This window comes from Melopsittacus undulatus, chromosome 2, assembly GCF_012275295.1.
Source record: "Melopsittacus undulatus isolate bMelUnd1 chromosome 2, bMelUnd1.mat.Z, whole genome shotgun sequence".
NCBI lineage: Eukaryota > Metazoa > Chordata > Aves > Psittaciformes > Psittaculidae > Melopsittacus > Melopsittacus undulatus.
This window is the reverse complement of record NC_047528.1, coordinates 26,252,719-26,268,927: the sequence shown is the minus strand read 5'-3', so window position 1 is coordinate 26,268,927 and position 16,209 is coordinate 26,252,719. Positions and strand designations below refer to the sequence as shown.

At 41.0% G+C, this 16,209-nt stretch overlaps 1 protein-coding gene across 4 annotated transcripts; it reads right to left on the bottom strand.

Annotated features, from left to right (window-relative positions):
• Positions 1-4,010: 4,010 nt before the first annotated feature.
• On the bottom strand, positions 4,011-16,204 carry CKAP2 (cytoskeleton associated protein 2). Of its 4 annotated transcripts, none has more exons than XM_031047755.2 (9): positions 16,090-16,204; positions 14,361-14,448; positions 11,730-11,808; positions 9,094-9,917; positions 8,050-8,224; positions 7,375-7,542; positions 6,768-6,840; positions 5,699-6,092; positions 4,011-4,835 (listed from the first exon to the last, which is right to left on the bottom strand). In XM_031047755.2, exons 1-9 carry the CDS (start codon positions 16,148-16,150, stop codon positions 4,601-4,603), a joined length of 2,097 nt encoding a protein of 698 aa, XP_030903615.1. In that variant the 5' UTR covers positions 16,151-16,204; the 3' UTR covers positions 4,011-4,600. The 4 variants fall into 4 exon arrangements, with proteins under 4 accessions (XP_030903615.1, XP_030903617.1, XP_030903616.1 ...); XM_031047757.2 differs by having other exon boundaries at positions 5,699-6,086; XM_031047756.2 differs by having other exon boundaries at positions 11,730-11,805.
• Between the last annotated feature and the right edge of the window lie 5 nt (positions 16,205-16,209).

The following is a 16,209-nucleotide window of genomic DNA, read 5'->3' as shown; positions in this document are numbered from 1 at the left end:
TTCAAACTGTAACTTTTGTGACTGTTTTTTATATTTTACCACATTTTTATCACTGTTACTGATCCTTCCTTAAAATGTCATCTCCTGGAAGTCTGCAAATTATTGTGGATCTGAACTTCCAATAAGTAGCAAATTTACCAGCATCTCATAAAGAGAAGCTTGAAGCTTAGTCTTAGTACACCCTAAAGTTAAAACATGAGGCAGTAGAAAGTACTATGTGAGATTATATGATTTTGGGACTCATATTTTCTGAAGTTAACAATACTGTAGAGTTGTTCTTTTAATGAAGGAAAAAATAAAGTAATACGCTATTTCATGTTGATTCAGTTGAAACTGATGTGATCTAATGTTGGCAGCAAGATAAACAGCCACCGTGTTCTGCAGGAGACCACAGCCAAGGGCAGCTGGGCACCAGTAGTCCTCTGGAAGCTTCTGACAGAAATCATGTCACTGGATACTTGCAATACATCCATACGCAAACCTACACAGCTAAACATAAGCAAACACTTTAAACTGTTCTTATTAGTTGGCCTGAGTTTTAGAAAGGGAATTTTGCTAAGATCTAGGCTTTCCCTGAGGAAGGCCAGGAAACCTCGGCAGCCCGTGCAGGCTCCGTCACAGGCGGTTTCTGAGGACCACCTCGAGGTGCTGGCAGGGTGACCCTCAGGCAGTCACTGTTCAGGCGTTTGGGTCCAAGCCAGCTCCTGTTCGCAGTCGCCAGTGAGAAGCAGCCCTTCGGCACAGCTGGGCCCCTCACACCGAGCCGCGGTGCGCTGCGCGCCACGGCCCTGCCCCTTGGCCGCCCTGCTGCCCGCGGTGAAGCAAGGCGGCAAGGCCAGGCCCCGGGCGCGGTAATGGGGCTCGACAGACATCACCCGCGAAGGTGATGGTGGAGGCGGACACCGCCTCCCTCGCAGCGGGACCTACACACGGATGGTGATGTCCAACCTCCTGCTCAGGGGCTGCGGGACCGGCACCGCGGGTGGCCGGGAGGGGAATCCGCCGGGGAGGGGAATCCGCGGGGGGTACCGCTGTGCTCGCCGCGCTGGGGAATCGCACTCTGCCGCTCTCCCGCCCTGGCTGTGGTGCCGTCGCCACGGCGACGAGGCGCGGCAGGCGGGCTGCTCTTGTCTGGGCCTCCCTTCCTTGTGGCCCGGCCCGGCTCCGGGGGACGCGGTACCTGCCTGCGTTCGCCCGCGTCCGGAGCCCCAACGCCCGGAGGAGGAGCGCTCCCCGGACCCTCGCCCCCTCCCCCTCCGACGGAGGCTGGCGTTTGAAGCGGCGCAGCGGCGGGGGCAGGAGGAGCGCTACTTCCCTCAGGCAAACCGCAACCACCTCCCTGCTTCGGGTGGCCAGTAACAGGAACTGTGTGGCCCAGAAGAAAAGCACGACTGCCTTGAATGCTCGGCGGAGCCTCACTCGCCAACCTACGTGCAGCAGCTGATTTTCCTAAGTCGAGTCTGTCTTGGCGGTGACAGTAACTGGTAAACGATCTCTCCTTGTCCTTACCTCAACCCACGAACCTTTCATTGCATTTTCTCTCCCCTGCTCAGCCGAGGAAGGGAGTGGTAGAGCATCTTTGGTGGGCACCTGATGTTCACCCACTGCAATGTAGTATTTCAGTACATAGTAAGGAAGAAAAACTTCACATATTCGCATAGTGTTGAGCTATCTCTTTGAAATGCAAGGGGACAATCAGAACAGCACTACTGGCACTAATGCTTTTAGCCTGAACATTTCTGCAATTCTCTTACCATCCAAATACATCTGATATCTAGACTTGCTTAGTTATTTGCAAGTGTTCTAGGTAAAAAAGTTGTCTATGCATTTTACACCCTCAGTTTTGTGATACAGAAAAGACTGAAAGAATTTAACCACAACTATAAACAACAATAATTTAGATTACAAATACTGGCAAGCCTAACTTCATTTACTGTAGGTAAATCTGAACTTTCAGTTGCTGTTTCAATACCATTTTCAGAATGGCAACATGTTTTAAAAAATATACACAATATAGCTGAGCCAGTCTGTGCTATAATGTACCCATAGGTGATGTCTTGGGCACCTGTGACTTAATTTTCCTCACCTGAAATCTCACATGGACTCTAAAAGCTAGAATTATGCCCAGACTAAATTGTTTCCACAACAGCCTATTGAAAACATGTCCCTGAAGCAAAGAAAATGCATTAATTTTTTGCAGTATCCCAAAACATAGAAAAACAGGAGACATTTTTCAGTTGGTTTTGTTTTTGACAGAGCTATAAGGTAATCTGCTTTGGAACTAAACTGAATATGGGAAGCATCAAAATGTTACATTGCAGGGTTTTCTTGTGCACTTTCCACCAATCTGAACACATATGACAGCTGATTTAGTAGGCTGATCTATGGATTAGCATACTAATGATTTTCCATATGAACTTTTCTATAATACAGAACATTCTAAATCACCGAAACACAAATACTGCACTTATATTTGGATAATTACCCTATTTTCTTTCTATTTGAGCTCCACTAGCCACAACATTGCCTGATACAGTAAAGAATAGGTTCAAGAACTAATACCTTTAGCAAACATTTGTGGTAAATTGGTATTGTAGAGGTACAACAGCACCACTGAACCAAGCAGTGAAAATTATGTGAAAGCTTCTTCACACTTCTGTCAACATAGCTTATTCTCAACAGGGGGACCCTCTACTCTTCAATTCCACATGTATACTAATTTTGGTGTAGCTAAATTTATTCAGAAGAATCTAAAATTCTCTCTAAAAATTAAATGATGAAAATAGCTTGCTTCACCATATTCTGGGAAAGAAAATACTGTCCTATTTAACATATATGCAACACCTAAAAGTTTTTATTATTGTAAAATTAAAAAGTTTAATTCCAGTACAAGTCTTAAGACTTACATTGTATGTACTGCAGCTTTGCAGTGTACTCATGTTGAAATATATACCCTTCAAGTATTTTTCCATACATGACTGATATTAATTTTAAAATAATTAAGACTTGAACATATAATACTAATCCTTTCTAGCTGTATTCAAGATGTTACAATTCCTACTCATTTTGTTTTCCTTATAACAAGTTGCTGACTTACCCTTTGGTCTTGCTGTCTTGCCTTCATGTTTTGGGTATTCCATACAACAGCATGTCATGCCTAGTATAGAAACGAGGGAGTTACCTGAAAGGAACCTGTCACTGCTCAGGTCCAGCTGGGTATTGATCAGCAGGTGGTGAGCAATTGTATTGTGCCTCACTTGTGTTTATTGGTTTTATACTTTCCCCTTTTAGTTGCATACTCTTTCCCCCTATTATTTCCCTTATTATTTATAGTATTATATTGGACTTTAGTTATTAAACTACTCTTATCTCATCCTGTGGGTTTTACCTTTTTTAGTTCTCCTCCCCATCCCACACAGCGAGGAGGGAAAGGGCTGAACAGCTCTGTGATATTGAGTTACCAGCTAGGTTTAAATCACAAACCCTGGTCAGCAGATGAACCAGAAAATGCAGCAGTTAAACCTTTCACAACAGAGAACCAGAAGGTTCACAACAGAGAACCAGAAGGCCCTACTTAGACCATGTCCTGAATGGGACATATTCAATGTGTTACCCCTTTTAGTGCTGCAAGTGGATGCTTGGATTAGTATGTCAGTGATCAAGATTCTCATAGTGCAATAGTAAACTTAAACTTTGTTTTCTTGTCAGATGCATTCTGTGACATGCAAAGAGCTTGTTACTTCTTTAAATAGAATATTCTAGCTAGCTATAAAGCTGAGATCTGTTTAACACTGAAATCTGAATGCTCAGCTAGAATTTAAGCTACAGTTCATGTAAATGCTGCATACTGAAGTTATGAAAACACTCAGCATCTGCAGAATATGAAAAATTTCACATTCTGCTCTGGCAGTTCACTTAAGAACAGATTAAAATAATGTTCAGAATTCCATTCTCAGGCCTATAGCCATTAGTTTCCAGCCTAAAGCCCATAAATAAAGAACAAATACAACTCAGTTGATTAGTTTAATAAATCTACTGTATTACAGACTAATGCAAAACCAACGTTAGAACAGTCACATAGTAATTAGTGTATCAGACCTTCGCTAAGCAATACAAGTTTAAATTTAGCGTGCACCTTACTAGCTGGTTTCAGTTTTCAAAACTAAATGTTGTTGTAGTAGACATTGCCCTATTGGAATGACTATGTTATTATTGTTTTTTAAGCTAAAAGTTAAATTGTGCAATGCTAAAAAATTTATAGGAATTGCAACAGGGACACAGTAGGTATTAGCAATATACTATGACCTGTTATGTGAAGTGTTATGCCTAGTCCTTAATTCAGTATTTAATGAAGCATATTTCACATGAAGACACTGATGTTTATGAGTACTAAACCAGAGCAGATTTGCCAAGATTTTGAAAAGGCAGAAACTTGTAAATTCAGAAGTTTTGTGACTCTGGCAGTATAATTTCATCTGAAGTGATCTACACAAGTTTTAGGTAGCTGCTCTCAAAGCTGCTAAAAAAAACACCACCCCCTCCACCCCCCATTCTTAAAAAGGATCCATCTTTAACCCCCATGTAGCATTAATGCTACTTTTTACTCCACTTCAGCCCTTGTCTCTTCAATCACATTGCTCTCTTTGTGGATAAATGCAGTGGCTTTTGACTCCAGTTCTCCCAGCTGTTCAAATGAAGAGGCACATGGATCTTGATCTTTAATTGAATCTGACAGCTTGCACATCTTCTCTCGAATGCGCTGAGAATATCGCAGAGGGGTTACAATTTTCAGGTCTTTAGCGCTGAAGTCATTTTCCTCATGGTGCATCTTCACACTTGGGAAAAGAGAAATCATCACCAAACATAGGCACATCATCATATAAACTATCTCTGTAGCATCTAGCAGGTGCGACAAACAGCAAATCATTATTTCCATTTAGCCCATTTCCATAGCCAAAGGAAACAGGCTCTTTCCCAATCATACAGTTAAAACAGATATACAGCTCTTTCTGGGAAAACTACTTTCAGGGAGACTTCCTGAAATGAGTCTCAAAAGGAAGATTGCCTCCTATTCCAGCAGGGGGAAACTATTTTTCCTGCTATGAGGGATAGCAGACAGCTGACAGAAGTCCATCGTTAGCAGATGCCCAAGCTGAGCACAACTTTAAGTCTGCAATCTTAGAAGAAACTTTGTGGCAAAAAAAGAATTCGAATATCATCTGTTTTGTCCTGAGATTACTACCGAGATTTTTACCTCAAGATACAATTAAGAATCATTACAGGATAGTTACATCTTGTTCATTTCCATGTTATATGACATATAACCACATCTACATTCGAATAGGGGAGGACTGGAGTCACCTTTATTTTTACTTATCTTAGTGTAGAACTGCTATTGCCATGTTGCCTGTGGGAGGGGATTCTAATACTGGAATTTATATCTCTGCCAAAGGGGTTGGATTATTCTGTAATGAGGCACTCAAACAGCAAAATAGCTTGAATAAGGAGGAATTTATTTTTAAAAAAGACTTCATCCCGAAGGAAGAAGAAGAAATTCTAAAAAAAAGCCCAAACCCTTACATTCTTGAAAGCTTTTAACCAGGTGTTTGTAGATGCAGTGCCTCCCTGTTTCAAGAGGACAAAGTGTCTGTTGCCCCAGACACTGCAAATTTTCCATAGTTACCTGAAGTAATCTTACCTTTCCAAGTACGGAGTGGTAGGTGGATTGCATCTCATTAGAGAAGATGTGTCATTCTTCTCAGGAGCATTAACTGCTTGGACTATATCTTTTATCTTATCCTCATGCTTCTCTTCTGCTTCAGATTTTCCTTTCTTTTTCGAACGTTCTTTAGTCTTGTGCTTTTTATTCTTTTTTGGCAAGATCTCTTCCCTTGGTTTCAAGTCTAAATCCATTTCCTTTTTGTTCTCTTCACTGTTAATCTCTGTTTTCTTGTCATCACTCTCTGCTTTTTGGCCATCATCAGAGCAGATATCCTTGCAGGCCTTCTGAACCTGCTCTACAGATGGATTTGGTTCCTTGCTGACTTCCACTACCTTATTTAAATGAAGGTCTAACACAGTTCCCCCTAAAACTGAAATATTGAAGAAGTACAGATGTGATTAGTTACAACTGAAGAGAAATTAATGTTTTAGAGATCTACGAAATCTTACAGCTCTACATGAGAATGAAAGTATGCTTTGAGTTGGAGCCACAGCAATGTAAGTTACTAATAATGCAACCTGAAAACTCAAGCTGAGTACATTCTGATGAGTCATTCTCAGCACAGCAGGTCTGAACAAGTATTTCAGTCAGTTTCTGTTATTAAATGGTTGTCAGGTTGTGTTATATTCAGCAGGAATCTACATAGCTACTTTGCCTCCAAAATCAGAACATACGCCACCTTTAATTGACATTCTGACATAACACAACCATGCATCTGCTAGGGAAGTTTACGTGTCAAAGCAGCAAATGATATTTAGCTCACAAAAATGTTTTATTTACTTTTTGATTATCAGGCTAAGATGGGCAGACAACATGGCTTTGATAGAATTTAAGCAGAAAGTTTGAATATGAAAGCATCTCCACTACTTTTTTTAACATGCGCACAATTGAAATGTCAATGTTGTTTTCAAAGACAAGTAAATATAAAGTATCACAGAGAAGTGTCCATGAAATAGAATACACTATAAGCACAAACAGTTTCAACAGATAGCTTGCATTACCTGTCATGCCAAACATTTAACTAGAATGGAGTACTTGGACTTACCATCCTCAGACTTAAAAAGGCTTTTGTCATTTTTCATAATTTCTATTAGCGTGTTTCGCAGTTCATCTTTAGGCTGGGAAAAAAAGTGGTATTGTTTTAGGAAAAAAACTCCAAAATTAATCATAATTTCAACTTACTTGGTATAACAGGGAAAGCGGTATAGACCATATGATATCCATGTTACAAACCCTATTTAATGCTGTTTAGACATAAGTTGGAACAAAAGTGATCCCTATATTTTCTGTATAGGGTGCACTATGGCTGTATTCGATGCCCTGAAGTTTTGCTGATAATAAAGTATAGAATTAAGCCTATCAATGTAAAATTAAGTACTGTTCTGGGTTTCTAGCGATACTAGAACTCTCAGTCCTTACTTTCTTCTAGGTCATATGGTATTTTGATGATCCTAAACCTTTCTCCTTGAAAGTAGTAAGTATTTACCATGGTTACAGAGCAAACCAAATCTAATTTTTCATGTTCAACTAGGTCACATGGCTCTTCTAAAATGAAAGGATTTACTAAAATCAGATGTAGCTGTATTTTATATACCACACTCTTATGCATTTATATTCATTAATAATCTCAAAGTTCAAGACAAGCTGCTCACCATTGCTCCTGCCAAAATGGCCTCCTCATAGACAGCAATCACCTTTTCAAGAGGACCCATCTGTTCAAGACGCATACAGCAGATCCAGTACTTTGCAAGCTTTTTAGCCTCAGGAATGCTCTTTGTCAGACATTCCAGCATGGCACGTACTTCATCGCCTTGACATTCCTAAAGTCAACACAAGAGCAGAGATTTAAATGCAATGAAGATTTTTAGGTGCTCTATTTTAGCTGGTTTTGAGCTAGAAAACAAGTATCTTTTTCTTTCTTTCGCAGAAGATTTCTCATTTTTAAGGATTCACCAGTTTTTCCAGATGAGAATTATTTGTACATTTTTGTAAGTAGAAGGGATGGTAGAACATCTTCAGAACTACTTAAACCAGGCTTTTTCAGATGTCCAGGCAAGTTTCTGCAAATGCAAACTTGTTTTAATTACTTCATAGGTACTCTCATCTTACAGCTTTTGTACTTTATTATGTTACCATATTGCCTGACCTTATTGGGTAGCTCAGGAAGTTACTGAAGCTTACATGAGATCTAATGTCTTTCAGGTGTCAGTAAAAAGCTATGATATTGCTGAACTTGAGGAACAGTTAGTCCTCTGTATCTGATTCAAAGGTCCAGCATGCCAGTAGAACTTACATGATTGAAACTTGGTAGGCAAGGGCCTAAATACCTGTTCAGTTAACTGCAGACATTCTGAGAGAGTCTTGTTGACCTTTTCATTGTGTAATACATGCTCTAGAGAATCACTAGATTTTTCTCTTTTAAACTGGGGCTCCAGAAGCATAGGTATTGGAGGTCTCCTCATCACTTTTCCTCTAGATGCTCTCCATTCATCCAGGCGAGCTCTGCATGTAAAAATATTATTAGTTGAAGTGACAGATGTTTTATCTTTCTTTACATTGACTGACACTAACTAGGATTAAGTTATACAAAGACGTACTTTCCAGATAGTCCTTGAGTTATCTCTCTTTAATCATAAAAGGAATACAGCTGCCATTTATAACTGCATGGAGATTTCAGAACCACACATATTGCTGTCTGCTTTAGGCATCTATCAGGTCAGCACATTTTGATATCTCTCTTTCCAGCATCAACAACAGACTTAAGCTACAGATCCTTTAATTCAAGGGAGGATAAAAAAAAAATGCTTCCGGTTTATTCATCTGTGCCATCTCTCCTCCTTAATCCACTTCAAATCAGAGTAACTTGAAACTATTTCTGAAGAGACAAAGCATGGGGAGCCCAGAACAACCTCATCACATAGCTTTTAAACAGTGAAACTGATGTATAAATGTAATTCAGTCTTCATCTATATTTCAGCTCCATCCCTCCAGACCAGCAGTTTTTAGCAAATGCGACTTTCTACAAGGAGCTCTATTAAATTAATTTTAGATCATGAATCTTCATCCCATCATCTAAGTTGCATTAAACCAAGCTGAAAAATATAATTGCCAAGTGCTCTCCCCCAGTCCCTAAACATGTTCTATATACATTTTCTATTTATAACGCAGGACAAGCTGTAAGCCTGAAGAGCTGCTGCAAGAAGTCTGAATCCTGATTTCTCAATACTAAGTCTACAGTTTTAGTTTGCTGCCCTTGGGCATCAATTATTTTATTTTTCAGTGCATTTACAGCAAGAAATAGATCAAAATAGATATTATTGGAAAGAAAGTCTAGGTACCCCCTAAGATCAAGCTATGACAGTAACCGTTACCTTCTCTCTTCTGCTGACTCTTTCAACAGAATAGATGTTCTGTTGCCATTAGTTTTAGAATTCTGCCCCGACTTTGTACCAGGAACAACAGAAAACCGTTTTGTTGGAACTCCGAGTCTTGCATCTTCACAACAATCTCCACAGTTCTTCACTCCTAGTACTCTGCAGTCAGAATTGTTAGGAGCAGCCTTCAGTGGCTGTGGGCCCCTTCCACCATTCATTTTTTGGACTGTTGGTTTCTTTGGCACTACAGCAGATGTCAGTTGCCTTTTCTTCAGAGCAGACTGGGAGTTCATAGCAGCTTTGTCAGATGGTTTGCTCTGGATAGGGAGGACACCATTCGGTTTTACAGAATTACGGTTATTCGTGGCTTTGCTGGTCTTCAGAGCTACACTACAGGTGCTCATGGATAAAGAACTTGATGCTGGTTTGGCAGCAGAAGGAAGCAGCTTGTTGTCTGGCAAAGAACTCTTTCCCACCTCACTTTTTGGTGCTTTTCGGAAGGAGTTTATCTTGGACTGTATAACTTTGCCACGATATGTACCAAGCACTGGTTTCTTTGGTAGGCTGACACTTGAACTCTGTTTTTCTGCCAGCAATTGTTTCTCTTTTATGCTTTTTATTTTCAAGAAGCACTTGGTAAGTGACATATGCTGAGATTTTATTTCGTTAACTTCAGAACTGGAAGCATGTTCTTCAGGAATATAGTTTGTCCCCAGTTTGGAATTTGTCAGTGTGACTGTGGAAGAGTTTAAAATAACATTTTTTTCTGAGGGTCTGCTTGATTGGTCCCATGACAGTTCATTAGCATTCTCTTTATTTTCCTGAAATCAAAAGCATATCCATGGACATGTTAAAAGTACATTCATGCTGCATGTTATTTGTTTCCAAAGAGGTTTTCACTCATTTACAGGACTAAAGTGATTAACCGTAAATGCCACTTTGCCACTAAGTGTCTACAAAAGTAGTGTATATATACTGAGTAGAGTATTTGTCAACTATTATTGTAGAATTAACATTAAAAAGAAAATCTAATAAGGATTGTTTAAACTCTGCTTTGAAAGTAACAAGGCCTAATCTGAGGGCTACACTCTTCCTATAGAAACAAAACTCTCTAAATGGCTACTGTCTTTTAATGGCCAAAATCACTTTCTAAGAGGAGTCAAAGTCGAAATTTGCTTTGGGCCGTATATAGTCAAAAGTAATATCTCCGTCTGCGTAACCCATCATTTAATGGCAGCACCACTCTACTGCTTAGTGTGGATAGACTTATAAATAAGGTGTGTGTATATACATATATATATATATAGGATGAACAAGACCTTCAGTTAGGGCATTAGGATGTTACAAGAAGAGCAAGAAGTTTTTACTGTACTGTAGGATGCAGTACTTCTGAATAGACACATGAATTTTATACAGCTTTACTACTCCCTGAAGCTCTTAGCTCTGTGTTCTTAGCATAACCCTAGCCCAGAAGCCATGAGAAGTGGAACCTTAACTTTTCCTCTAAGGAGGATGTTCTACAGCAACCAATGCAGCATTATCCAAGCAGCAACTTAAGGAAGACTGAAAGATCCAAAAAAGCATGGGGGAAAAAAAAAAAAAGAAATACGAATGACACATGGATGTCTGCAGAAGCTGATACTATTCTCCTGTAAGGAAGATGCCCTCAAACTATAAGAAAATTACACCACATCTCATTGCCTGGTCTGTCATTTAGGTTTAGAAGTTAGATTTGACTAAGCCAATAACTAAAGCTTAAGTACAAAAGCTGTTATTCCAGGAAGCAATGTAGTTAAACTCAACTTAAAAATCACATGAGATATTAAAACATACCGCAGTGTCTCCCTTCAGGAAATCTCTAAAATTCCTTTGAAGTTAAGATGTTTTGCTTTCTTCCTCACATAATTCCAGGTCTCCCAATCTTTTAGAACACAGACTCAAACCGATCTAACATGAACACAGGTTTTGTGGTTTTTTTGGTTTTTTTTTTTTGCCCCCTCTCTCACCTTTCCTTGAAAGCAGGTCTGGAGAAGAATCTGTATTTTGCTATGGCTAAGCAGCACAGCCATGTGTACCTTAACTCTGGAAAAGTGACACAGAATGATAGAGGGAAAGTATTCCTTTCAAATCTGATTAGGTATTAGCATCTACTTCTGATTACACTACATTTGCCAGCATCACAGCTGAACCACCACATATTCAACAGTTTTGTTAGGCTGCCCTCTTACCCCTAAGTAACAGAGTACAACAGAATTTATACTCTGACAGAAAACCTCACTCATCTTTTAAATAACTTCCCCAAAGACTGAAAATACATCCAAAAAGCTCTGAGAGTTTTCTTGAAAAGTTGTTAAAATTTAGTAATATTTCAGCAATAATGGTGTCCTCTTTAACCATTTTCAGCTAGGTACAAACTGAGTATCAGTATAATCCACTACGTACAGTAATGCGACAGCTCACTAAAAAGCATGTAATAAGCAGTCCTTGACTAAAGTTTAAACAAACTGCACCTCTGCACCTGTAAGCTGTATGTGCTGGAAATCATATAGCCAAAATACAGTTTAAGCAAGCAGAATGTTACAGCCACAGAAACAGAGTACCATTCAGTATTGGAGTATCAGTCAAAAACTTACCATTTCTGCCTTTGGAGATGTTGAGAGCTGTATTTTGTCTTGCAGCGTATTGCTAGTTGCTCTCCTTGTTCTGCTACTGCTTAGGGGAAAAGGAAACAAAACAAAACTAAGACACCTTAAATCACCCTGCAGTGTAACAAATGAATAGATCTTTAGAGTGAGTTCACATGGTCCAGGGTGGCAGTCTGCAGGCTGAAATCACATTGAAGCATTTCTGTTCAGCTTGTACTCTTCCTCCAGAAAAAAAAAAAAAAAAAATGCTTAAGCAATCGCTGATCAGGGCCCAGGCTGAAAAGCATCCTTTCTTACACCATAAAAGAGCTGGCTAATGAAGGGGAAGGAAAAGAGAACAGACAATTTACTGCAGGTGTCATTCTCATGTTTAAGGATGAGCGCCAACCTGTCTGGCCTGGTGCACCTGCTGGAGAAGGTCAAGTTTCTAAATGCTGCAGTTGAGGTGGAAGGAGGAAAAGCACAAGGAGTTGAAGCTCAGCTACTGCATCATCAGAAGCCAGGCCATTTGAGGCAAGTCTGAACAAGGATACATAGTTCCTACTACAGTGACGGGCTCCAAAACCTACAGTCAGGCACCAGAGCTGGCACCAGACTATTCAGTGAGCAGCAAAACCACCAAGACCAGTATCATCTCCTAGCAACCATGAAAATGTATTGACAGCTCAGAAGAAAGACACCTCAGTTTAAAGTTAGAAATCCATATTTTTTCTCAAATGCTTCATGATGCATTATATAAAACATGTCTCTGGAATGTGTATCTCTGGTGGAAGAGGAGTTCAAAACACTTTCTATTCATTCATGCTGCACTACGCACCTAGAATCATAGAATGGTTTGGGCTGGAAGGGACCTTAAAGTTCATCTGGTTCTAAACCCCTTGCTGTGGGCAAGGACACCTTCCACTAGACCAGGTTGCTCAAAGGCCCTAGATCCTGTGGCCATACATAATATAGTCATGCTATTCAACTATAATAATCTATGCAAGCATAGAGAGCAGTGCTCAGACCATCCTCAAGTATGCTCCTGCTAGATCCGAGCTCTGAGTATTGCTCCATGCGTCTCTAGGCCAACCTGCTCACACATAGGCAGGTCTTGTTTTGGGTGCAGCTGAGCTGGGCCCAAGGAAAGGCATTTACCAGTGAGCAGTTTGATTGCTTTGATTCTGTCGAGAAAGAATCACAATAATTTGTTAAGAATCATAAATCTTGCATTTCTTTGTATTAGTTGGTTTTATTATTCTACTTGTACACTGTCCCTGCCACATTACAATACTGTTTTTTTTTTTAAAAAAAAACACATCTGCCTCTCTAATCTGTGTTTGGAAACGATGATGCTTTCTTAATTCACCAATCTGAGTTAACATGAATACTCCTTCCTCGGAGCACTGTGTACAGTTCTGGTGTCCTCAACATAAAAAGAACATGGAACTATTGGAACAAGTCCAGAGGAGGGCCACGAGGACAATCAGGTGACTGGAGCACCTCCTGTATGAAGATAGGCTGAGAAAGTTGGGGCTGTTCAGCCTGGAGAAGAGAAGACTGTGTGGAGACCTCATAGCAGCCTTCCAGTATCTGAAGGGGGCCTATAGGGATGCTGGGGAGGGACTATTCATTAGGGAATGCAGTGCCAGGGCAAAGGGTTAAAACAGGGGAAGTTTAGATTGGATATAGGGAAGAAATTCTTTACTGTAAGGGTGGTGAGACACTGGAATGGGTTGCCCAGGGAGGCTGTGAATGCTCCCTCCCTGGCAGTGCTCAAGGCCAGGTTGGACAGAGCCTTGGGTGAGATGGTTTGGTGTGAGGCATTCCTGCCCATGGCAGGGATTTGAAACTAGATGATCTTAAGGTCCTTTCCAACACTAATTATTCTTTGATTCCATATGACTGAAAATGAACTTTCCAGTTAGCAACTGTATCTTTCCGTCGGATGATCTTCTGGAAGACAGTTAAATTGAACATGAAGGTACATTAGTGAAAGTAAAGATAACTATTGACTTTGAAATGCTGCAAAAAGCGGTCTGCATACCATGTCACCAGTGATAGAGAATACATGTTACAGGAGCTGATCTGAAGTTACAGAATCATAGAATTGTTTAGGTTGGAAAAGACCTTTAAAATTATTGAGTCCAACCGCTAACATAGCACTGCCAGGCCGGCCACTAAACCATATCCCTAAATGCCACATATACACATCTTTTAAATACCTCCAGGGATGGTGACTCAATCACTTCCCTGGGCAGCCTGGTCCAGTGCTTGACAACCCTTTTGAAGATATTTTTGGTAATATCCGATCTGAACCTCCCCTGGTGCAACTTGGGGCAGTTTCCTCTCACTTGTTATAGAAGCGAACAGCAAAGTAGCATCCGAAGGAAAAGCTCTCCATATGAAAGCAGTCCCTGGAGAAGCAGATTATATACTTCATTAATTGCATCTATTACACATTTGGTTAAAATTTTTTAGTATTTGCTGACAATAAAAGGACTTTAGGAAATCCATGCTGTCACCAGTCTCATTATATGGTCTCACCTTTTGGTTGAGGTTCTCTACAAAAACTATTTGTGTCTTTCCCACAAACCATGGGCCTTTTTAAAGGAATGTAAGCTATAGTAGAAGTACTACCTGGTGGATGCTTCATTTTCTTGAATGGACACACCAGAACAGGTCTTTTTTCTAGACAGGTATTCTTCAACCTTTTGCCGTCTTTGTACTAGTGGGTTTAAAAAAGAAAAATAAAGATTTACTACATTTTCTGTTATGTTAGTAATACCAAATTGTCTCTCAAAAAATGAAATGTAATTAGAAAAGTATTGAGAAATGATGAAACGTGGACACTGTGGATTAAGAAAGTTTAATATTCACATCTTATGATGTCTTACACATTCTCTCATTTTTTAAGAATGGCTATTCAAGGAGCAGTTGAGTGTCATTTCACGGCTATACGAGATGGTTGGTTTGCTGCATTAAGCTAAAAGAAATTGGAAGAAGTCCAGGCTCACTTTTCTACCTTCTGGATGCCTGACCAGTATTTCACACATTGCTGGTTCAGCAAGCACACTTTGCTTGTAATGCAAGTATAGCACACATGAAGAACATCATGCACTTCAATCTGACCATTGCAAAATCATTCCCTTCTCTTCCATGGTGATCTTGGCATCTGCACAAATGTTGGACCAACAGCTGTGTTTGTAACAGCAGGAAATGATACTTGAAAAGGTCTGAAGCCAGCTATCACTGTCTTAATACAGAGTGATTCCAGAACAGAATATTTTCTCACGTTCTCAGTGGCTGACTGCATGCTAGAGACTTATGTTTTTCATAAGACTATACTGTTCTTTTTCAGATAACATTCCTTATTCATGTAGGGAGTTAGTGACCTTGGCCTGATGGAAGCAGCTGGGATAAGATGGCCCTGCCACCTAAAGCAAGCTCAGCATCTACAGAGCCAGTTTAGACAGTTAAACTCCAAATCTCAACAGTTTCATATGCAGTAGGATGTGAGACAAGAGGCTGGAGCATTATTTTTGACTCAGAACAATAATTACTTTCTGGCATTCAGGAACTCATGGCATTGCACCATCCCTCAACATCGGCAGGCTCACTCAGCTGTGGAAGTCACCAATGAACTCACATATAAACCTCAACTTCTACCCCTTCTAGGCAGGCATAAGTCGCCTTTTGAATCTCTTTGCATGTGTTCATTATCTTTCATGTTTTGTCCAAGCCCACGCTGCATGAAGCCCTAGAGGGTACATGCATAGCCTGCTTCTGAAGAGATGCACACCAGCGGGGTATCTGCCAAGAAACGCTGCAGAGCAGCAATCTTAGTGTGCATCCTAGAGCTTTCTAGGCACCTTCTGCTTCTGAAAGTCGAGGCCTGCTGACAAAGCCCAGTCAAAAAAATTAAAGTTGTTGAACTTGCTGACGCCAAACCGGTGAGAAAATAACGAACAGAAGAGTACAGGTGTATGTCGGAGCATTTGTTTATTTCAGTAAGATACTCTTAGATTAAGACGTGCCTTTTATCGTGAAGAAAGGCTCTCGCTCCAGAAGCCCTGCCTGGGGGCGAGCATCGGCCCCAGCCCTGCAAGAAGAGGTTGAGGTCTCATATCCTCGCGCACACCGGTCAGCTCTAAGACCACGATCGCGACAGCTGCTACCAAGGCCTACCCGGTCTCCGACCCTTCCTAAGGCGCTCGCCCTCTCCTCCTTCTCACCGCAGAAAGTGTCCAGCTCCCCTCTCCCACCGGCTCCCGCCGCGGCCTCACCCGGCGCTACTCGGAGCGGCAACGAGGGACAGCCACGGCTGAGACCGGAGGGCACCCCATCACCACTGGGCTCGGTGCCTTACCTCGGTAGAGGGGATCGGACCTGCGGCTGTCCGGCAGCCAGAGCACAGAACGAGCAGCCATCACCGCACGGTACACAGCCGGCCGTTTGAATCTACCGCCGAGCAGCGCCTCCCGACTGG